The 22,076-nt window shown below is 52.4% G+C and overlaps 1 protein-coding gene and 1 long non-coding RNA gene across 2 annotated transcripts; one reads left to right on the forward strand and one right to left on the reverse strand.

Annotated features, from left to right (window-relative positions):
- Positions 1-518: 518 nt before the first annotated feature.
- On the reverse strand, positions 519-4,016 carry LOC126913296 (uncharacterized). Its single transcript, XR_007708233.1, has 3 exons — positions 3,578-4,016; positions 2,170-2,371; positions 519-2,018 (listed from the first exon to the last, which is right to left on the reverse strand). It is a non-coding gene; the product is annotated as an uncharacterized LOC126913296 (long non-coding RNA).
- Positions 4,017-4,413: 397 nt separating this feature from the next.
- NKX3-2 (NK3 homeobox 2) lies at positions 4,414-5,562 on the forward strand. The gene is given in 4 exon segments (XM_035547425.1): positions 4,414-4,725; positions 4,728-4,774; positions 4,776-4,825; positions 5,084-5,562. Coding segments are annotated over 4 exon segments (888 nt in total).
- The last annotated feature ends 16,514 nt before the right edge of the window (positions 5,563-22,076 follow it).

Here is a 22,076-nt window from a genome sequence, read left to right on the forward strand (position 1 = left end):
AAAATGACTATTGACTTGCTACCAATAAAGACATGACTCTTAGACAAAGATCTGTAATCACCTTGTAATTGTAAACAGTTCCATATCTTGAGAGGCGTGCAGGTTTGCTTGATTTACGTAGCAGAAAATCGATTGTTTAAAATTTGCCTCAGCAAGTTAGTTACCAAGTTAGTCCATCGTATGTGAAAAGTGAATTCAGCTACTTCAAAATTAAAAAAAAAAAAATAGAATGAATTATTACTTACTTATAGATTGAGGAGCAATAATAAAGGGAACCTGAACTTCACGTGATGTTGCACCCAATAAACATCAAATGACTAATTTGTACTTTAAGTGTCCTTAAAAGCCTAAAGACTTGCACACCGCAAATGCATCTAGTGTGTTTTAGCAAATATTCATTAAAACGCTCCAGCAAATAGTAGGCAAAAAGTCAAAACAAATAGATGGACCAGATACTGGATGGTGACTCACGCGTGACTTCGGCATGTCGTTCTGCTTCTATTTTTCTATCAGAAAGTGCAAATAAATTCCACTTTTATTGAATATAATATAATTTGAATATACATATTGAATTTAACTTTATTAAAACAGATGAGAAGCTAAATACAGAAACAAAAAATCACAACATTTATTTCCCAGAAAAATTCAAAAGCTTTAATTAATGCCTACAAGACACATCTGGTCATTTGGATACGACGGCTTGTTTTTTATTAGTAAATCTATTTAATCCTGCCCGGGCTGCATTTAACTACGTCAGAAGACGAGGAATATATAACCATTTACTTGAGTAGTAGGAAAATCGGCGTAAAAATAAGGAAAGAGTCAAGGAGAGGACTGACTTCAGGAGATGGTCTTGCCTGCAGACAGCTGTGAGCTGGGGCTCCCGGTGTGTGCAGCTGGAGGTGGCCTCCTGGCACGGCGCTGGGCATCGACAAAGCATCTTCTTTCTTTCTTGGGAGCTCAAGGATTAGGTAATCCGTACGGTTTTTTCCTCCTGGGGGTCTTGCAAGGAGGGACAGCTCGGGAGAAATGCTGCCACGCGGTGCTGACAGCGAAACGCTGGCAGCTTTGCTTCCTTGCTCGGTGCCGGGCGTGCCAAACCCTGGCTTTTTATCCTAACGGTGAAGCAGCAGGAAGGGGATCTGGGTCGGTTTTCCCAGGAACAGCAGCTCCGAGCGATAACAGTGGGCCGGACCGTGTCACCCCGCGCACACGACCCGCCAGCCCCCAGTTTCTCCCCGTTCGGTTGTAAGCGGCTACAGGAATGCTCGCATCGCAGCCTCCCAGCCCTAAAGGACACGGGCTTTTCCCCATAAAAGGAGTATGGGAGAAGAAGGGGATCGCCTGCCAGCTATTAAAACCCGCTGAGCTAATTTGCTAAGAGTTTGTCAAGTCGGTAAAATCAAACCCCTCGCTGTCAGCGTTATATTTGCACATTCTCCGGGCTTAATATTCGGTTGGGTTCCAAAAATCATTACTTTTTTCCCCTCTGAATTGTAGGTGTCATGTCCTTCTGTCCCTGCAGTCCATAAACATCTCACTCTCGACACCTCAGCGGGCTCCCGACGTCAATTTACAAAGCGATTTGGGGGCTGAGTGTCGCAGCAGAGGTTTACGTGAGGTCCCCCAGGCACGTATGGACGAATCCTGCCTGGGGCTTGTCTCAGAGGCACGCAGTTACAGCTGCGGTTACATCTGCCTGGAAATAGGCTGTTACTGTTTAAGAAATAGGGTCGAAACCCGTTCAAAAGCAGACGACCTGAGATTTTCCTGCAAAACCAGCGAGCTAACCAGGGCACCTTTACATTCGTTTGGTGCGCAGCCAGGGAGAGGCACGGCCGAGGTAAAAGCCACGAACCACATCTTCCCCGCCAGCAGCAGAGTCGGAGGGGGGTGAAACCCCCTTGCAGGAGGAATCCCCGTTTGTGCCATTGCCATCTTCCACCCGAGCCCCTGCGAGACCCGGCAGGAGGCTCCGTATTTCTGTAAGCACGTCGGGAGGCAAAACAGGGACGAGTCTGGGGAGGAAAAAAAATATCACATCTGAATAAATACAGCAAAGGTACTGTGTCCCAAGTGCGGGGCAGCCCCGGGCCATGAAACTGAGGAAGGGTTTTGGGGCGGGTGGCCGGGATAGAAGCGGGTCTGCCCGGCAGGAGCAAATCCTACCCTGGAGGAAAAGCTGGAGCATCGCCTTTTCCCCGTGGGAGGTACTCCCACCCGGGAGACCTTTTTTTATACATTATATATAGGGTTTGTGCCCTTGAGAGAGGTTTTGCAGCCGTCTTTTTCCTCTGCGTGTGTGCCGTCGACTCTTTCCTGAAGCATCAGGACATCCTGACAGTGCTTCAGCGAGCGAGTTGCATCGCACCTGAAAAGAAAGATGGCCCAGCTGATTGCATTAATAATAATAAATAATAATAATAAATAGTAAAAAGGGCCGAGGGCAGGGGCAGCGGCGGCGGGCAGTGCGGCCGGGACGCCTCTAGATGGGGCAGCCCGCCCGCAGGCGGCCCCGGGCGCTGCGGAAGGCGGGCGGGGAGCCGGGTCCCCTGCAGGGCGTCGGCTGAATCCCGGGGGGGGTCTCCAAAGAGGGTCCCCCCCCGGGGAGAGGTAGGGATGGGGCAGAGAGGGGAGGCTTCATGCTCGGATTCCCCTCCGCCGCAGCCGCGCTGGCTGTGCATCCCCCCGGCAGGCTGTCCGTCCGTCCGTCCTGCTGCCCCTCTCCCCGGAGGGTCGGGGGAGGGGGGGGGCTCGGCGGGACCACCCAGCTGGCCCCCGGGCTCCGCAGCCCCCCGCCGGCCTCCCCCCGCCGCTGCTCGCTCCCCAGGCGTTTCCTCCCCCGAAATGTCCTTCTTTTTTTTTTTTTTTTTTTTTTTTTTTTTTCGCCGGGAAGAGGGCGCAGAGATAGCCCGGGGAGGAGGAGGGAGGTGGTGGTGGGGATAAAGAGTAAAAAATAAAAAATAAAAATAGAAAGATAAAAAAAAAAAAGGGACGGCAGGGAGGGAGGCTCGGTAAATCAGCGAAGAATCGCGGGCATTGTGAGCTAACCGCAGGTATTTCCAAAAGCTTGGAGGCGAAGCCCCGCAAAGCAGGGACTCGGGGGGCTGCAAGCTAGCTCTTCCTCCTCCTCCTCCTCCTCCTCGCCGCTCCCCGAGCCCCACAGCGGCTCTGCCCCTGCTCTGAGCCGACACACCTGAGCGGAGCCTGGACGAAGGAGCGCACCTCGCTGCTCCCCGTCCCCTCCGCGCCCCAAAACCTCCCCCCCGGCCCTGCCCCGCCTGCCCTTCCCCTTGTTCTCCCCCCCCCCCCCCCCGCACTCACACGTCCCCTCTGACACCCCAAATTTCATCCCTCGGCTCTCCAGCACCCCTTAAACTCCCCGCGCAGGGCACCCTCCTACACATCTCCTCCTAAGAGGATCGCTCGCGGCTCCCCTCTTATTTCCCTCCATCTCTTAAAAAATCCCCTCGGATGTTTCCCGGCTGCATCGTGGCACGGACGGCAGAGCCGGCAGCTTCCAGGGGAAATACCTGGGTGGGAAAACGGGAAAAAGAAGGGAACCCCCCAGGGTTACCGGCACGGAAGGATGAGCCCTCTTCTCCTTGAGCCAGGTGAAGACCACCTCCGGCGAGGCGCTGCGTATCGAGGCGGGGTTATCTATTGTCTTCATTTATTTTGTCCGCTAAGGACGGTGTGGGAAAACATTTCTCTCTCGCCAAAGTCGTTGCGAACCGATTCCGGCGGGGCAGGAGGATGCTGGAGGTGGGCGCCCGGCCGGGCAGGAGCAGGTCAAGGGCGCGTGGGTGCCCTTCGAGGGGCGAAGCCGAGCCCGGGGGCGCCGTGTGGACGCGCTCTGCTCCGTTCCCCCGTGCCCCAAAAAACCCGGGTGCCGTCCTCCCGTCCAGCAGCATCCCCCCGACGGCGCGGCCCCGTCCCGCTGCACACACCCCCCCCCCCACGCCCCGCCGCGGGCCGCAAGGGGTTAACCCCCGGGGCGCGCGTCTCCCCGCGGCGGGGAGCCAATCGGCGCGCCGCCTGCGCGCCCGCCGCCCAATGGGAAGGCGCGGGGCCGGCGCCGTCGCGCGGCGGCGAGGGCCGGCGGCGCCGGCGGGAGAAAAAAGCAGAGGGCGGGCGGGGGCGGGACAGAGCGGGGCGGAGGCAGCGCCCGCGCCGCCAGGGACCCGCGGCGGAGCGCGGCGGCGGCGGCCCCGGCGGCCCCGTCCCTATGGGCGGGCGGGCCGGTAGCGGCGCAGAGAGGCTGCCCCCGCTGCTGCCCCCGCTGCTGCCCGGCCTCCCGGCGGCGCACCAAGGCCCGGCACCGGCAGCGGCACCGGAGCGGCCGGCGGCGGCGATGCGGTCGCCCAGCTGAAGGCGCGGCGCCGTCGCTGCTCGCTGTCGCCCCGCCGGGCCATGGCCGTGCGCGGCGGCAACGCCCTGACGCCTTTCTCCATCCAGGCCATCCTCAACAAGAAGGAGGAGCGCGCCCGACACGCGGCGGGGCGGCCGCCGGGGCCGGCCGGGGGATGGAGGCTCTGCGGGGCAGCCGAGGGCCCGCCGCTCCCCGCCGGTGTCGGGGCCGGTGCCGCCCGCCCGGCCGCTGCCGCCCCGCGGACGCCGGCGGGCTGGGACTCGGACTCGGCGCTGAGCGAGGAGCCCGAGGGCGAGCGGCGCTCCGAGGAGGAGGGCGCCGGGGGCAGCGGCCGCCCCGCCGAGGCGGCGGGCGGCGGGGGGAGGCCGGCGGCGGCGGAGGCTCAGCCCCCGGAGGCGGCGGAGCGGGACAACGCCGGGCTCAGTGACAGCGAGATGTCGGCGGCCGTCTCAGGTACGGGACGGGGCGGGAGGAGGGGTCGCTCTCCGGTGGGTCGCGGGTGGGAGGCGGCCGCGGGGCTCTTGTGTCGAGGGCCCGGACCGGAGGGATGGGGGGGAAAGGGTCGGAGAGGAGCCCAGAAGGCCGAAAACCCCCCGGTGCCGTCGGGCCCCCGGTGCCGTCGGGCCGGAGCTCCCGGGGCGCGGGGGACCGGGGAAGGGGGCGTCCCGGTGGCTGCCCGCCGTGACCGCCGTGCTGTCGCCCTGCCCGCAGATCGCAGCCCCCCGGAGGAGGAGGACGGAGCGGGCAAGTGCGGGAAGCTGCTGCCGGCGGAGGACGAGGCGGCGGCGGCGCCGAAGCCGCGCAAGAAGCGCTCCCGGGCCGCCTTCTCCCACGCGCAGGTCTTCGAGCTGGAGCGGCGCTTCAACCACCAGCGCTACCTGTCGGGGCCCGAGCGGGCCGACCTGGCCGCCTCGCTGAAGCTCACCGAGACGCAGGTGAAGATCTGGTTCCAGAACCGGCGCTACAAGACCAAGAGGCGGCAGATGGCCGCAGACCTGCTGGCCGCCGCGCCCGCCGCCAAGAAGGTGGCCGTCAAGGTGCTGGTGCGAGACGACCAGAGACAGTACCACCCCGGCGAGGTGCTGCGGCCGCCCTCGCTGCTCTCCCTCCAGCCCTCCTACTACTACCCCTACTACTGCCTGCCTGGCTGGGCACTGTCCACCTGCGCCGCAGCCGCCGGCACCCAGTGAGGGGCACCCAGCGTGCGCCCCCCGCAGCACCCCAGGGAGCCCAGCCCGTCTCCCACCCCCCCACCCCGCTCCCCATCCAGAGCCCCAGCCGCAGCTCTCGGTGCCTCGGACAGTATTTATTATTATTTTATTGTTATTTTTATTATTAATATTATTTGGACGGTCCCTCACCCGCTCCTCTCCCAGCGTAGGACTTCTCAGCCACCCCCTCACCCCATCCCCGCCCCGGCAGCCGAGGACTCTTGCAATTCGGCACGACTAGTTCATGGTATCCATGTTGTCAGTGTATTTGGTGTAGACTTTTTTGTTTTTTGTTTGTTTGATTTCGCTTCGGATCGGTAGAGACTCGATCTTGTGTGGGAGAGAGAAAGAGAGAGAGAGAGAAAAAAGGAAAGGAAAAAAAACACACCACCAACAACAAAACGCCGCGAAACCAAATGCAGCTCCAAAGAGGAGATCAAGGACTCCCTCGGTGGATTGTAAGGAAGCTTATTTTTGACGTCTGTTTGAGTCCTTGATCTTCCAGCTCGTTGCAAACTGAGTGTGCCTTGTATGGTGCTGAATGTAAGGAAGCCTCTTTCAGATCCCCCCTGCTCTTGTTGCCCATGTTATTCCTGTACTCCATGATCCCTGGCAAAGGATAAATATGTCACAAAAGGGTGAGACTTATATCGCAACTCCAGACTTCTTTTTTTTCTTTTTTTTTTTTTTTGTTTTCCTGAGATCTTTCCGTGTTCGGGGAGGGAGGAGTTACGGATTTTTCGCACTTTCCAGTTGTATTAAAGTTGTTGTTATTATTATTTTTATATTCAATGTGAATATTTCTAGTCAGGCTTTAAAAAAAAAAAAAAAAAACAAAAATCGATGTAACGGGAAATTTTAATACCATCAGTGCCTTTCACACTTCTTCTGCAGCCCTCTCCTTCAGGGGCGGGGATTTCCGATCTGCTCAGCAATGTAATTACACTTTCTTTCATTCAAGGTAACTCGTCGCTTTTTTTTTTCTTTAATTTTTTTTCCTCCCTTTCTCTTTTAATGGCACTGTGCACTCAACTAGAGTATTTACTTCAAATGAATTGTGAATGTTTGTAAGCTACCCGCTGTACTTTTTTTTTTTTTTTTTTTTTAATTTATAAACTTTAGTTTAACACCTCGCTCTGCCGCGTGTGTCGTTTCTGAGGGCTGGCACGGATTTCCCCGGTGGCTTTTTCCCTCCCAGTTCTGCTCCTTTCCCTCCGTGCCCTGCTCCAAGGGCACCGGCAGCGGCTCCTGTTCCCCTCCGGGGGCTCGGCCGTGCAGGGCACGATGCTGTTCGGTCTGTCCGGGACGGAGCAGAGCCCCCAGAGCCCCCCCAGCTCCCGGAGAGGAGGCTCCCCAGCGGCTCACGGGGAGGATGCGGCGCGGTGCGAGGACCCCGGGACCACCACGTCGGTTTTCCCGTGCGAGGGGCTCGCCCGCATCCCTCGAAAACCCGGGCTGCTCCTGAGGGAAGCGGATGGTGAGCGTTATTATTATTCCCCCGGGTCTGCGGGTTATTCCCTCCCTGCTGGAGCCTGCAGCCGGGCTCGTCCCGGCGGCCTGAGGCCGCGCGGCCGCGACAGCCGCTTGGGGCAGCCTCCAGCTTTGGAGAGGAGCCCCCGGGGCCGGCTCTACAGTGAGCGTCCTGCGAAGGGCAGCTCCCCCCCGGGGGGCCGGGCCGGGCCGGGCAGGGATGCGCAGCCCCTCGTTTTTCCATCCGATTTTGCCTCGCCCCTCTCCCGGGCACACACCCACCGCCCCCCCCCCCCCCCGGCTCCCCGCAGCGAGCGGCCCCGGGCGGATTTGCAGCCCCACCGCGAGGCTGCCGAGCCTCGAGTCCTCCGAGCAGCCCCAGGAGGCCTCCGGGCAGCTTCCTCAGCAGCCCCCTCGCCCCCCCCCCGCCCCCCAGTTGTAATTTCGCTCCGAGAGCAGCGCTGCGGGCTGCGGCTCTCTCCCAGCCAGGCTCCCCGCGGCGTGGGCAGGGGCAGAGGGGCCGGGGGAGAGCGGGTCGCTCCTAAAGCTGTCGGTGTCGGTGGCACGGAGGGCTCTGCTCTGAGTTCGGGTTTTAGCTGTGCCCCGCCGGGCGGGTTGGAGCCGAGGGAAAGGTGGCTTATGGCGAAAATCTTGGCGGATGCGGGAGGAACGACATTTATTAGCCCCGATCCTGAAATATATTTTTTCCTTCCTTCTTTCCCTTTTATTTATTTTTCTTTTTCTTTTTATTTTTAACCGTCTCCTCCCGCCTTTCCCACCGCCTTTCCCTCCTGGGAAAACGAAAGCTGTAGGTGGCTGGAGCAGGGATGGCTCCGAGGGGACAATTTGCAAGAGCGGAGGGGCCGGGGGGGGACACGAAATTTCTATCGCGACCAGGGGGGGCTTTCGGAGAAGCTGCTCACTGCCCCTCTCGGGCTCCGGGATGGAGAGGGGGGATTATTTCGAAGCCTTTCCCGTAGGTGACCGGGTTTTGTTATTTTTCTCCGTGCTTGCTGACGGATGGAGCGCTGCAGGGAATCGCCTGATGTGAAAAGAAAGCGTCGGTCAGGAGAGCTTCCCCGGGGCCCTTCGCGTTGTGCCACCGGGTAACAGCCGCGGGGCAAAGCCGCAACGCATTTTTCTTAGAATCGTGTAAAATTGAGATGCGTTTTGTTCGAGACAGAAATCGCTGAACAGGGTGATCCGGGCGAAGTTACCCGGGATGCTAGGACGAGGTTCGATATCGAATATTTCAGTTTCGCTGCTGCAATCGTTTGGCGTTGGCAAAATCTGGTATTGGAGGAACGTCAGTGTTTTACATCGGGGGTTTTTAACTGGTAATTTAATGGAATTTTACGGCACTTTGGAGGCTTTTCTATTCCTGCTTCTACCGATAATTTCACACTTTGAAATATAAAGCAATCGCTCCGAGTCTTTTTGTCTTTTCTTAATGACAAAATCCCCAGTAAACCGCGCGTAACTGCACCAAGGCCAAAGGAATTAGTCCGGATTTTCGACGGTTCAGTTCACAGCAAAACCCGGGCTCTAGCGTGCTCTCTCCATCCTCCCCGACCACATACTCGGCTCTACAGCACATCCACTGCTGCACCACGACAATAACCTCGCCATCGGTATGGCTCGGCCTCTCTCCCCGAGCCCGGATCGGTGCAGGAGCCGTGGGAACGCTTTTCCATCCGGCCACCGGCAGGCTACGGTCAGAAAGAAGGAAAAAAACAGTCGCAATAGGGAGAGAGAGAAACTACCGCAGCTACGAGAAATTCGATTGTTGAAATATAATGTAAATTGTGTATATCTTTGCATATGTCTCCACAGGCGCTCGTGTTTGTGTATGCAACACTCGCACAGGCGCAGAGACCAGCCCTGCGACCAGAAGGCTGCCTATATTTAGATCCCTCCTGCTCGCTCGCAGGGCAATAAAACAGGAAACCACGTAGGTTTCCCTTCTCACACGCGCTTGTCAGGTAGAAATCGGCGGAGAAGAAGGAGGCTCCGGGCTCGGGTGCTGGGATGCCCGCCGTGCCCGCTGCCTGCTCCCGACGGCGCGACACCTGCCCGGCCTCCCGGCGGCAACCGGTAGCGGAGGGCAAAGGTGGCCCGGGGGTTAAGGGCCTGTCCCCAGCCGGAGAGGGGCTTTGCAGGCCCCGTTCCGCTCTGCTTCTCCCGTCGGTGGGGAGAGAGGAGCCCCGAGGGAGGCCGCACGCCTGCCGTTGAGGGTGGCGGGGTGCCCGGCCGGGAGGGACCCTTCGCCACCGTCTGCAGCTGCGAAGGTGCCGGGATCAAGCGGCTCCGTGAGACGGGGCTGGAGGTGTCCGAGGAGGCCGGGCAGCGCTGGGGACCCTGCCCGAGAAGGGAGAGGGGGCGCCGGGCACCGGGGCGGCCCCGACGGGGGCAGAGCGGGAGCCCCGACGCAGGGCAGAGCCGAGCCCTTGGAAGGAGCTTGGAGGGTACAAAGCCGGAGCCCTGCGGCCAGGGGAGCCCCGAGGTGGTGGCAGCGGTGGTGGCAGTGGTGGTGGCAGCGGGGAGCTTGGTTTTGGCCGAGGTGATGCCACAAATCCGGGGCGCTTCTTCCTCGTCCCATCCCCGGGGCTGCCACCGCTGTCAGCCTTGACGAGTCCTTTTCTCCTGTCCGAAAGTCGCCCAAAAACGAAATGCGGGCTGTGCCCTGCCGTTGCCCGTTGCAGGGGGAGCAGCACCAGCAGCCAGGGAGCAAAGGCAGCGCGTCCCCTGCCGAGTCGCACGGCTCCGGGACCCCGCACCGCACCGCGCCGGGGCAGCGCTCTCCAGCCTCGGCAGGGTTCTCCCCATCCCCGGGGGCGAGCAGAGAGGTCGGTGGGCGAGGGGGCTCTGCCCGGACCCCCCCGGCCCGGCTGGAGATGTCTGCAGGGCCCTGCGCACCCCGGGTGCCGCATTTCCCCCCGACGGCTGCCGGTGCTTTGGCGAGGAGGGGGCGGAATGTCCCCCGCAGGTGGGATTTGCTCTTTTTATTTATTCCTTTATTTAGTTTTATTTTAAGTACTGGCGTTTATGGTCTTTCTTTTTTACAAAATAGGAAGGAGCCTGGAGCTGCCGGGAGGAGGCCGCGGGGCCGAGCGGGAGGGCACGGCCGGGGGGCGACAGTGGCGGTGCCCGGCGCCATCCGGCACCATTCCGGGGCAGGGCGGGTGGGGGACCAGGGCTGCCCCCTCCCACCCTGCCCAGGGCTCGGCCGGGACCCTAGGGCCCGAGTAGAAAGCCCAGGGGAGCTTTAGTCCTGGACCTGGGAGCGCTCGGCTGCCCGGAGCCCGTGGGGAGGCTGGGGAAGAAGCATCCCAGCCTCCTCGCCGGAGGGTTGGAGAGGTGTGACCCCACGGCTGGTCCCAAAAGGGATCCTGGCGAGCAGTGCCACTGGCGGGGGGCTCCTTGGAAATAAGAGCTGGGGCTGCGGAGCTGCGGCTTTTGCATCCCTTGGGCTCTCAGGTGCGCCCGTGGCTTTTAGCCTCAAGTGAGGCTCGGTAGCAAAAGAGGCCGGCGTTTGGACTCCCCAAAATCCCCGCCGGTTAGGGACACCGCTGGTGATAAAATATAAATCTATGTACCAGGGCTCGTGGATAATTCAAACATTTATTTTAACTATTATTATTGCTCCTATTTATTTTAAAAAGAACCCAAGGCGGGGGCTCGGAAGGCTCCACGCAGCTTTTTCTTACACGGCCGACTGCAGAGCAGCCCGGTGCTCCCCCCCCCCCGAGCGAGAAAGTCCAGAGAACGGGGAACAGGGCTCTCCTGCGACACAAGCCCCGAGCTGAAAAACCGTGGCAAGGCTGGGAAAACGCACAAGTGCCTGATCTGCAGCTTCTCGGGGCCGGACGGCAGCAGTGGGCGAACGGGGGCTCGGGTGGGCAAGGGCAGAGGGGCGGCGGGGGGTTTGGGGGGAGTTATTTGGGATTATATTGGGGCGAGAGCCCACGGGGCAGCAGGCGGCTGCTGGGCGGCGCGGGTTGCGGCTTTGTTTCCTCGATTGCTCTGTGGGGAAAGCAAATCCTGCTAGCGATGATGGCTCGGGAAGAAAAAAAAAAAAAAAAAAAAAAAAGGGAAAGGAAAAAAAAAGAAAGGAAACAAAAAAAAAACCAACTGGTTCAGAGGCGAGCCCTGCCTTTCTGCTCCGGAGGGAGGTGGCTGTTTGACGACCCCGCTCGCCGTCGGTGCTCAGCTCCTCGCTGCAGCCGCCCTGTAGCGGGACCCCCCAGCCCCAGGCTTTTCTCCGGGGCAGGGGCAAAACCCAAACGCTCTGCCCGTGGATCCGCGCTCCGAGCAGCCGGGGAAAGTCTTTGTGTCGCAAAGGACTCGAGTGATAATTAGGGATGAAATGCGCGTGGAGAGGACTAATATTATTTTTGGCTTGGGTGGGAATAATACAGATTTGCAACCCGTAAGAATAAAGCCGGGGTAAGGCTGGGAGAGGAGGGAGGGAGGGGAGGCGGCTCCGCTCGCCGCCGGCAGCACCGGGTGTTGATGGCGAGCTGCGTGCCGGGCTCTTCGGCTTGGGACAGCGACGGGCAAACGCTGCCGTGCTTGGGATTTGCCTCTTGGGGTCTCTGGGGAAGGCGGCCGGGGCAGGGCTGGTGCCGGGGCAGGGGGAACGGGGCCCTTTGGCTCTCGGGCGGCTGCCGCGAACGGATTTACCGAGGCTGCGGTGCCCAAGGCGATCAGAGCAAACAAATACTGTGCCTCGGGTAACTAAAAAATAGTAATAATAATAATAAAGTGTCCATTCGCAGCTCCATTTATTCGGTTAGGAACAAATAATGATCACAAACGGGGAATTTCTGCGGCCGCACTGCGTTTTCCCAGCGAGCGCACCGAGAAGGGAATATCGGCGCTCCTCCGCTGCTTACAGGCACCGCTCTGCAGGGCTGCGGGCTGTCGTTTTGTCAAGGGTCTCCGAGGTTGCTTTAATTTCTTACAAATCTGTCTAATTTATCGGATTTAAAAAACCCAAATGATGCCTGGAAGGAAAGGACGCTTTTCCTCTCTCCCAAGGCGCTTTTCCTCTCTCCCTCTCGTTCGCGGAACCCGGGGAGCTGTGCGTGGATGGCCGTGTCAGGCTGTCGGGGATCACCTTGGCATGGTTTTACCAGCAACGCCTCCCAAAGACGCTGAAATACCCGCTTCGCCTGTGCGAACAACTGATTTCGCCGAAGAAGGATTAGAAGCGAAGGGAGAAGGCGCAGAGAAAAAAGAAAAAAAAAAAAAAAAACCACAATTCAATCTCCAGCCCTCGCCGTAAGGGGGGAACTTTAAAAGGAAAGAAACGACATTTTCTCTCGGAAAAAAAAAATACGCAAGCCTCGCAAAGCGCAAATTGCTCGCGAATTGGTCTCGCCTCGGGAAGGATCCCGTGTGCCAGAAGCCCCTTGGCCAGGAGGGCACCGGGGGGCTCGGAGGGAGCGTGGTGCCGGCCGTCCCTTCGTGCTGGAGCAGGGGGCTCAGACGGGTCCCCCTCGTGGATGGCATCCCCCAGCAGCACCCCACAACCTCTGCCCTCCGGGGGGTGCCAGCAGCACCCACGGGCTCCCCGAGGTGCTGCCGGCCTCCCTCGGCCGGCGGGGAGGGTGCCCTCAATGCCAGGCCTGTGCGCTTGGAGCTTGATTTCGCACGTCAAGGGTAATTTCTCCATACAACTTAATGGACGCGGCTTGACATCCATAATGATCGCTAATCATTCAAATTATTTTTGCTAGCGCCCAGACATGTTCCAGTTGTTGTGATAGATCGCGTTTCACCCATAATGACGGACAATTACCATTTCTAATTCGCCGGCTTTTGACACCTAAATCCACCCACCATATGTGGCTGAAACGCTCGGCGGCGAGGCCCCGATGCCGTTTGCACCGAGCCCCTCTCCTCGAGGGAGGGCCGGCCTCCGGCCTCCACGGCCTCCACGGCCTCCCCCTCGGCCCCCTCCCGATCCCGAGCCCCTCCGGCTGCCTCTTTACGGGACGAACGTCGGAGAAAACCCGGCTGGAAAACCTCCAAACCCGAGGCGCCTCCGCGGGCTGGTTTTCCTGGCTCTCCTTGACGTGAGGATGCGCACGGGGAGAGAAGAACGGGCTCGGGGGGAGGATCAGCGGTCAAACGAAGGGGCCCGGAGCCACTTTTCGTTAAGAGCATCCCCGTACCGCCGCCCCGTGCCCTGGAAATGCGATGCTCCCGACGGCCCCAGCCCCTCTGCACCCCGGGTGACTTTTTAATCTATTCCTTTATTTTTCACGAACGCCTCCTTGCCAAGCGCTGCAGGGCGAGAAGACCCCCTCGCCGCCGTCTTTGTGTGCCCCAAATATTTCTGCCGCCCTGACGGTGGAAAAATCCCCTTGGGCAGGGATAACTGCCTGTGGGTATCTCCGGCGCAGCCGCCAGGCAGGGCAGCGAGGAGCAAAGGAGGACGGATGCTGATGCTGCCGTGCTCTGCCTCGCCGCAAAATGCTCTCGGAGGCAGCCCGAGGCCTACCCAGAGCCGGGGCCAGGCAGAGCCACGCGTGTTTGGGGCAGACCCGAGCCAGGGCCGCCCGCTCGTGACACGCCCGAGACGCCGCGGGATCGCCCGCCGCCTCGTGGGGCATCCCCTAAGCGACCCTACAAAAACACCCGCAGACTCGCCTCTCCCCTTCCCCGTTTCCCTCGTTTCCCCGACTCGCAAAAACTTCGAACCCACGTGAACCCGACAGCTCCGCTTTAATTGCCCTTTTCTTTTTTTCTTTCTTTCTTCTTTTTCTCTTTTTTTCTTGCTTCTTTTTATTCTTTCTTTTTTGTTTTGTTTGTTTTTCTTTTTTCTCTTCTTTTTCCCTTTTCTTTTTTCCTTTTTTTTCTCATTTTCCTTTTCATTTTTTTTCCTATTTCCTTTTTCTTTTTCTTTTTCTTTTTCTTTTTCTTTTTCTTTTTCTTTTTCTTTTTCTTTTTCTTTTTCTTTTTCTTTTTCTTTTTCTTCTTTCTCTTTTTCTTTTTCTTTCTTTTCCTTTTTCCTTTTCACTTTTTCATTTTTTCCTTTTTTTTTTCTTATTCCTTTTATCTTTTTTCTTCTCTCCTTCTTCTTTCGTCTTTTCTTTTTTCCTTTTTTTCTTTTTCTTTTTCTTCTTTTTTCTTTCCTTTTTCCTTTTTCTCTTTCTTTTATTTTTTTCTTTTTTTTCTTTTTCTCTCCCTTCTCCTTTTCTTTTTTTTCCTTTTTCCTTTTTTCTTTTTCTTTTTTCCTTTTTCCTTTTTCCTTTTCCCCTTTTCCCTTTTTCTTTTCTTTTTCTTTTTCTTTTTCTTTTTCTTTTTCTTTTTCTTTTTCTTTTTCTTTTTCTTTTTCTTTTTCTTTTTCTTTTTTTTTCTTTTTCTTCTTTTTCTTTTTCTTTTTCTTTTTCCTTTTTCTTTTCCTTTTCTTTTTCTTTTTCTTTTTCTTTTTCTTTTTCTTTTTCTTTTTCTTTTTCTTTTTCTTTTTCTTTTCTTTTTCTTTTTCTTTTTTTTTCTTTTTCTTCTTTTTCTTTTTCTTTTTCTTTTTCCTTTTCCTTTTCCTTTTCTTTTTCTTTTTCTTTTTCTTTTTCTTTTTCTTTTTCTTTTTCTTTTTCTCTTTTTCTCTTTTTCTTTTTCTTTTTTTTCCTTCTTCGTTTTCTTTTTTTCCTTTTTTTCCCCTGTTTGCTGCAAGGCACACCCCGACGGCAGCGCTGCTGCCTGGAGCCTCGGTGGGGCGGCGGGGGCCGAAGGGAGCGGCAGGGCCGGGGGCGTGCAGCCAGCGGGCAGAGGAAGGGCTGCCGTCGGGTGACAGCTCGGGGCGGTCACAAGGAACTGTCAGCGACCGGAAAGTGCTGAATTTTGACAGATTCTCGCAAGTCCCACCTGAAGTTGGCACCCCCGAGGTGACTCCAGCGAAACGGCCCCACCAAGAGCAAGCCCGGAGAGCCAGGCACTATAGTGTTTTGGCCACCAGTGTCTTTTTAATGAAGAAAGCTGGAGATTTTCTCTTTTTCTATGCATTTCAAATTTAGCACTAGCGTGGGTCGCCTGCCTGAGTTTTCTTGGTTCACAGAGAGGTATGTGGGTGAGGAGGGGCTGGCTTCTAATTAAACATCCACGGCGTGGTTGTGGTGTATTGCCATTTCCCCAAGAACTAAATGCATCTCTCACACTTTTTACAAGTTAAATATCAGGTGCCGAGTGACCGTCCTCCGTGAGGGAAGGCTGCCCCGAAGCACATCCCATGGCAAGGCAATGGGGCAGCCAGGGAGTGCTCGAGCAGGATCCCTGCCCTGTATCCTTGTCCCCATACCGAATGCAGGAAGCATTGTGTCCCCTCCCTCCCGTCCCTTTGCTACCTGCTGCCCTGGGTACTTTAACCCCCAGCCCTTTTTTTCTGGAGGGTCCCCACCAGTGCTTGCACCACCTGGCTCCTCAGCCAGCTTCTTGTCCTTCCTCCTCTTGCTCCCAGTGGATCTTCCTGGTTTTAGGTCAACTGGAGAAGTTCATAAGCTTGAGCAGTACATGGCACCTTGGTAGAGCAGCATCAGTGCAAAAATCAGTCCTCATTCAAGTGCACTGCCTTAGGATGGGGTCTGGCCAGGCCATGGAACTGAGGTGGGAAGAGAGGTTGAGGCATGGAGCAGTGCAGGGTCAGTCTTTCTCTGGGACAGTCATGAATCCCCCCATTTCTGAACCATTCCTGTGATGTGAGACAGGATGGGATTGCACGGCATGGCATGGCATGGGATCAAACTGCTACAGCATGAGTCTCACCAGGGATCCCTGGAAGACTGGTCTCATAGGACTCACTGCTCTGGTCCCTGGTGCCAGCAGCACTGCCTGATCACCCCACCTGCTCCCACCACCAGTGACCGAGCACTGCCTCCACCCTAATCACTACAGTTTTGTAGGACAGGGCCCTGCCTCTGTATCCCTCCGGTAGCACCAACCACTGGGTGCTTACCTGGCTTTGGGGTATGTGGGTCAGAACAGGACCTCCAGCCCCAGACAGACTTCTGCAGCAGCAAATGCTCTTATACTTAAGCTCTTACAACATATATTTTACAAGTTCATGTTGGCTAACTTTCTTCACCCCAGTAAGAAGCCCCAAACTCAGCAGAACAGGGAGTGTTAATTGCCATAGTTGGGTTTGGACATACTGGTGTGGTTAAAGGGTCTTTAAAGTCTCCATCCCTATCGAGACCTTACCAGGTGTCTGGACTCCAGAAAGGTTCATTTATGCCAGGTCTGAGCTGGAGCTTTGGCCACAGGTTTAAATCATGCTTGCTCTTTCACCACCCCCATCTACACGTTAGTTGTAGTGAGCTTCCAAAAGCAAGCAAGAAGACAAAACCATAGCATTTAAGAATTAATAAATAAACTTTCCTGTATTCCTTTGACAAAGATTGGGTTCTTACTACGTGTCACTCTAGCCAGCTACGCTGAGAGGTAAGTATTTTGAAAAATAAAATAAATAATAATAAAAAAATCCACCCTAGATTCTGTTCTCTGCTAAGATAAGCCCAGGGAAAAGAAAAGCAAAATTCCAGTGGTCAGTTTTCCCTGATAAATTTGGAAGGCATATATTATTTTACATTCAACAGACTGTCTTAAAACGTAGAGATCCCAGATATCTGCAAGGAAGCAAGACCAGTTCTGCAGCAAATACTGTTTCTTCATCCCTTCTGCAGGGTATTTTCTAGGTATTCGGGGAACAAAGATGTCTCTTAACTTCCTAGGAAGATTTCCACAGGGGTATCAAGGAGAGCACCAAGTCCTCCGTGCTGCCCGCTCCTGCTCCCCCTCCCAGGAGATGCAGCTGAACCAGCCTGCAGTCCCCTGCTGCCCTGGCACATTGCGTCTGACACTGCCATCTTGTGTCCTAGAGTTTAACCTATTATTTACAAAACCAGAGTCTTTGTCACTGTTTCAACGAAAAGGTGTACTTGCAAAGAAAAAGCATAGCTGAGTCTGCAGACAGTCTGATACGTGCTCTCAGAAGGAAATGCCAAGTGCCGGTTTTATTTAAGACACTGAATTCCAATATGTTAGCTGCTAGCCAAAGAGGGAAGGTTTAAGCATACTTTGAGCCTGTTGGGTCTGGAAGGATGAGCAGGTATTTCTGTGTCTATCATGGTTAGACTCAGGCTTTTGCTGAACTCCCAGGTCTCTCCAGTGGCACTTTTCTTCCAGCCATGTTCACCATCCCCCGGGAAGAAACCAGGAAAGTTGATTTGCCCTTTGTAGACAAGAACATGAGGGTCATGGCAATACCTTCCCGCACATTTTCTGTCTTTGCTACCACCGCTGTAACCTCCAACAGGTCTCTGCAGACTCACTACTCTGCTAACCATGCAGTTCTGGTGTGTGACTTCAGTGGGTATAGCTGCATAAGAGACAAGCAAAGGAAAAAATCTCAAACAAGGCAAGACAAGGAAGATGGTACCCTCGCTTTATCATCACTCTTAACACTCATGCTGAAGAGAACTGCCCTGCTGTACACGTGGAAAGGGGAATTTACCATGGATTGGCAGAAACATCTGGACAGGGAAGACAGTTGAGGTGAACCAAGGGTGATACGCTTGTTTTATGCCCAGTAGGAAACACCAAAACATTTGGGGGAGCTGAAAAGGGATGGGTGAAATGGGGACAACAGAGACATATCTGGAAATGCAGAAAGCTTGTCAAATTGTGTCTTTACTTTTAAGTTATCTCTCTCTATATATATATATTTCTCCTTACAGAGAAGGCCTAGTAGCATGTTAACGAGAATGAACCAAAGTTTACTTAATGTTTCCTGACTTTCTTTTCTTTTCTTTTCTTTTCTTTTTTCTTTTCTTTTCTTTTCTTTTCTTTTCTTTTCTTTTCTTTTCTTTTCTTTTCTTTTCTTTTCTTTTCTCTTCTCTTCTCTTCTCTTCTCTTCTCTTCTCTTCTCTTCTCTTCTCTTCTCTTCTCTTTTCTCTTCTCTTCTCTTCTCTTCTCTTCTCTTCTCTTCTCTTCTCTTCTCTTCTCTTCTCTTCTCTTCTTTCTTCTCTTCTCTTCTCTTTTCTTTTCTTTTCTTTTCTTTTCTTTTCTTTTCTTTTCTTTTCTTTTCTTTTCTTTTCTTTTCTTTTCTTTTCTTTTCTTTTCTTTTCTTTTCTTTTCTTTTCTTTTCTTTTAGTATGCTATGACCTAGATTACTTAAACAGAGTTTTCTTTTTTAATTAAAATAAGTATAGATTGCAAATCACTGTATCCTTTTAAAAGTATTAAAGTCACATAAGAATGGTGTAATTAGAGTAAGTGATGAAAACTTTCTGGTAAGGACTTCAAAACACGTCAGATTAATAACGAACAACTTGAAGGCGTTGCAAATAATGTTAATTAAAAATGTCCACGTGCAGTCCCTTTGAGGGCATGTGAATAAATATCTAATAGCTTCTATTGGGGTCTCAGTTTATACTGAAAATGAGGAAGTCTTTATAATTCATAACTATTTGGAGGTTTTATGAACAGTCTTTCTCATATTTCCCACTGGAAACCATTAGATAATCTGTTTTTATTATACAGAGCCAAACATTAGGCTTAATATTTTTGTTTTAGAACAGACCACAGAATCATGGGGATATTAGCCATCTCATAATTTTTAGGGGTGTCTTAAACCATGTACATTTATTTCCGTCTTGAGAGTTTCTTAATGTTACAATCTTTGATCCTTGTTCTCCTAAAAATGTTGCCCAAGATGCATATAAAACAGGCATTAAAGGAGTTTCCTACTCTATGTTTCTTCATTAACCATCTACCTTACCACCCACCAATCTACTGGATTTAAGAGCCTACGTAACCGAGTCCGTAAATTAACAAAAACTCCAGGCAGCTGGAGCAACCAAGCAGTAGATGGTACATTGGCCCTAATGTTCTCATGTTAGCACATTAAACAAGCAGGCAGGGAGCTTTTAATTATTATTAATATTATTTTTTTTTACAGACAAGGTACACGTCTTTCCTTGACCTTCTTTCTTGCAAACCAGTTCTTTTTGGGGCCAAATCTGAATTAACGGAGATAACAAAAGGCCTTGGATTGAAAGATTATTCTGAGTTTCTGAGGAACATTGTAAATAGGAAGTAATGAACTTCAGGCGCAAACAGAACTGGTGTTCGGTATTCTAACCTATGAGTTATTCAGCATTTCAAACTGACAGCTTGTAAATGTAAATTTTTTTAAACGCAGAGCAATAAATATTTCTAAGTTTCTGTCATTTTGAATTTTAGTGGCTCACCTTGAGGCCTCCAGCCTTTTAAATCACAACTTGTACGAGCACAGCTCTGTACCAGTCACTATTCTCAAACGCCTGCTTTTAAAAGCCTCATTATTGCATTTGCTCACAAAACATCCTTGTCAGAATCCAGGTATGCATGTCTCATGTCAGTGATAGGCTGACAGGCTCATGCCCGCTGTTGTGTTTACATTGTATGTTGTATAAAGCTTTCTTCTCTTCATTCTCACTAGGCAGAAAATAAAACAGGGTTAGCCGTGATATCATCCTTCAGACCAGCCAGATTTTCTCCTTTGATCTCACAAAACTGCTTGGCATGTGCATGGCAAGAGTCTGGCTCAAGGATCCTTGTTTTGCAGTTCAGACAGTCATTGAATGATTCAGGACAAACGAAAACACACCAACATGTATCAATTAATGCTAAAATCCACCAGGAAATATTTGGGCAAAGTTCTTGCGTGACACAGTGAGATCAGTGGAGACCTCTGGTAACACTTTAATGCATTAACAGAGCTTGAGGAGGAGGCAGTTTTGTGTAGGGAAAGGATCTCAGGAACTCGGCCAAACAGCTCAGACATTTATGAGAGCAATTTTTTTTTTCAGAAGATTACAGCTGCCACTGAAGCACCAAAGCAAAGTGACAGAATTGCACAGCCTCCAACAGGTTTATGATTGCCAGTGAGAATCTAAAATCCAGCCACTTCGCTTGATGTGCTCCAACAGTCACATATAAAATGCACGTCTGTGTGTGCAGCTTGGGAGTGAGTGTGTTTGTCCAAGTAAGGGAACACTATCAAGACAAATATCATTTTTTTTTTATAAAAATGGTTACTCTAGGTAAAAGTAACCATAGTAAATCACAACAAACATTTCAAATTGTGTTGCACGGTGAGAAAAATTAAAGACTTAACACATCTAATTGTATGTCTGAATCTTGGTTCTCTTAGCACTCTAGATGTGTATTTTTTCACAGTATTTAATTTTCATTGTATTTCATAGTATTTCACTTGCAACACACTGTACAAATTTTTTATTTAATATATTGACAAGCTGAAAATTTATTCATGTATTTATTTATTTATCAATCAGCAAGAATTTCCCCTGAGAAATAACTTAGCAAAACCAACAGGTTTAGATTCTATTAGATTATTCTATTACAGTCAACAACTATTAGATTCTACAGGGATATGTGATGAAAGCCTCAAGACATTGAAAAGAACACCTAATATCTTATTAGTAGCACCTGCATATCCTCAAAACCTTAACTGCGGTCTACTTGAGTACAGAACTAGTTATGTAAATTCTGTCATAGTCTTTGCTTTTAATTTTTCCTGGTGTGCTTCCCCTTACGATCTCTTACTCACTGACCATTTTCTATACTCCTCTGGCTGCTAACAGTTTGGCTGACATAGATTTGAGATAATCACATCATAAAGCTAATCCAGCTCTGTCAAGAACACCTATAGTTTTGGCAGTGGTAAATTAAGAGGCCTCAAAGATATGAGGAGGAAATTAGTTTGGGAGCACATAGACTAGCACTGAATGAAAGCATTTTGGGTAAGTCATGAGTTTTGGTAACATACCAGAAGAGAGTTTTGAAAATCAGTTATCCCAGACATTATTTTGCTGGTCAGACTCACTTAGGTATTATTAGCAGTTCATTCTCATTTTAGTTTGTTGTGTGCAATAAGAAAGATGGACAGAAAGTCTCTGAAACTCTAGCCCCTTGTCATTCCAGCTGAGATACATTATCTCTGAACTGCAAGCTTTACTGTGTTAAATAACACCAATAATATCCAAGACAGTATGTTTACTAGAGCTATGACAGGCCAGCTGCTGAATTTGACCGTCCTCCCCAGCTGCCCAGCCAGGACTTCAGCTGCCTGGCTTGCTGGGTAGCCAAGATGGCAGAAGGGATGGATATGTGCCCAGCCTCACTGCTCACAGGAGGCTGAGGTGTGACTGAAGTATGGGTACACATTCATTTTTCCCAAACCTCCCGTGGTGGTAGTAACCGCGGGCAGAGGTGTGGTAGAAAAAAACGGAGGGAGTGCGGATGATAACATCTTGAACTGCTGTAGCTGTTTGCGCTCCGATGTGTCAGAGCCCTCTGTCACTGGTTGGTGACAAGAATGCCTCTTGGGCACAACAGACATTTCAGAGCTGATTAAGACTTGCTACATTTGGTTATTGAAATGGGTATCACTTTTCTGGCAAAGCACACGGGGGTATTTAATATCGCAGTCATCTTTGCCTCTGTTTGCTGACAGGTTGCGCTGACATGGCTTGGCGGATGAGTGGCTGGATGGTTTGTGGACGTAACATCAGGCCCATCGTCTCGTGTAGTCACCAGCAGCAACACATAGCGTGAGTGGGAGGCTAATAAATGACACTTTAAACACATTTCAAACTCATTTTGGACTGGAATAATTGTCTAGTCAAGAAAATCAAGCTCGGTTGTCTGCAGTCAGTGCAAACCTATGTCTCCATGAAGGTGTCACAGAAAATTGTGCATCCAGCTAAGTAATTAGACTAAATAATTACTTATATATATATTACAAAATCAGACTGAGGTATACAACTGACTGACTACATTGGTTGTATAGTTAAGGCAGCCCAAAACTCCTTGTCAGGGATGAGGATTTCAGTCCACTAGGTGATTTACACAACCAAAGCCATTGGCTCATATTTGTTCCATAAAAATTGCAACTTACAAGATAGGCATAAAGAAAGAAACAGGAATTTGCCACAGTCAAAATTTGAACACAGGAATTT

The sequence above is a fragment of the Cygnus atratus genome, chromosome 4 (assembly GCF_013377495.2).
Source record: "Cygnus atratus isolate AKBS03 ecotype Queensland, Australia chromosome 4, CAtr_DNAZoo_HiC_assembly, whole genome shotgun sequence".
Classification (NCBI taxonomy): Eukaryota; Metazoa; Chordata; class Aves; order Anseriformes; family Anatidae; genus Cygnus; species Cygnus atratus.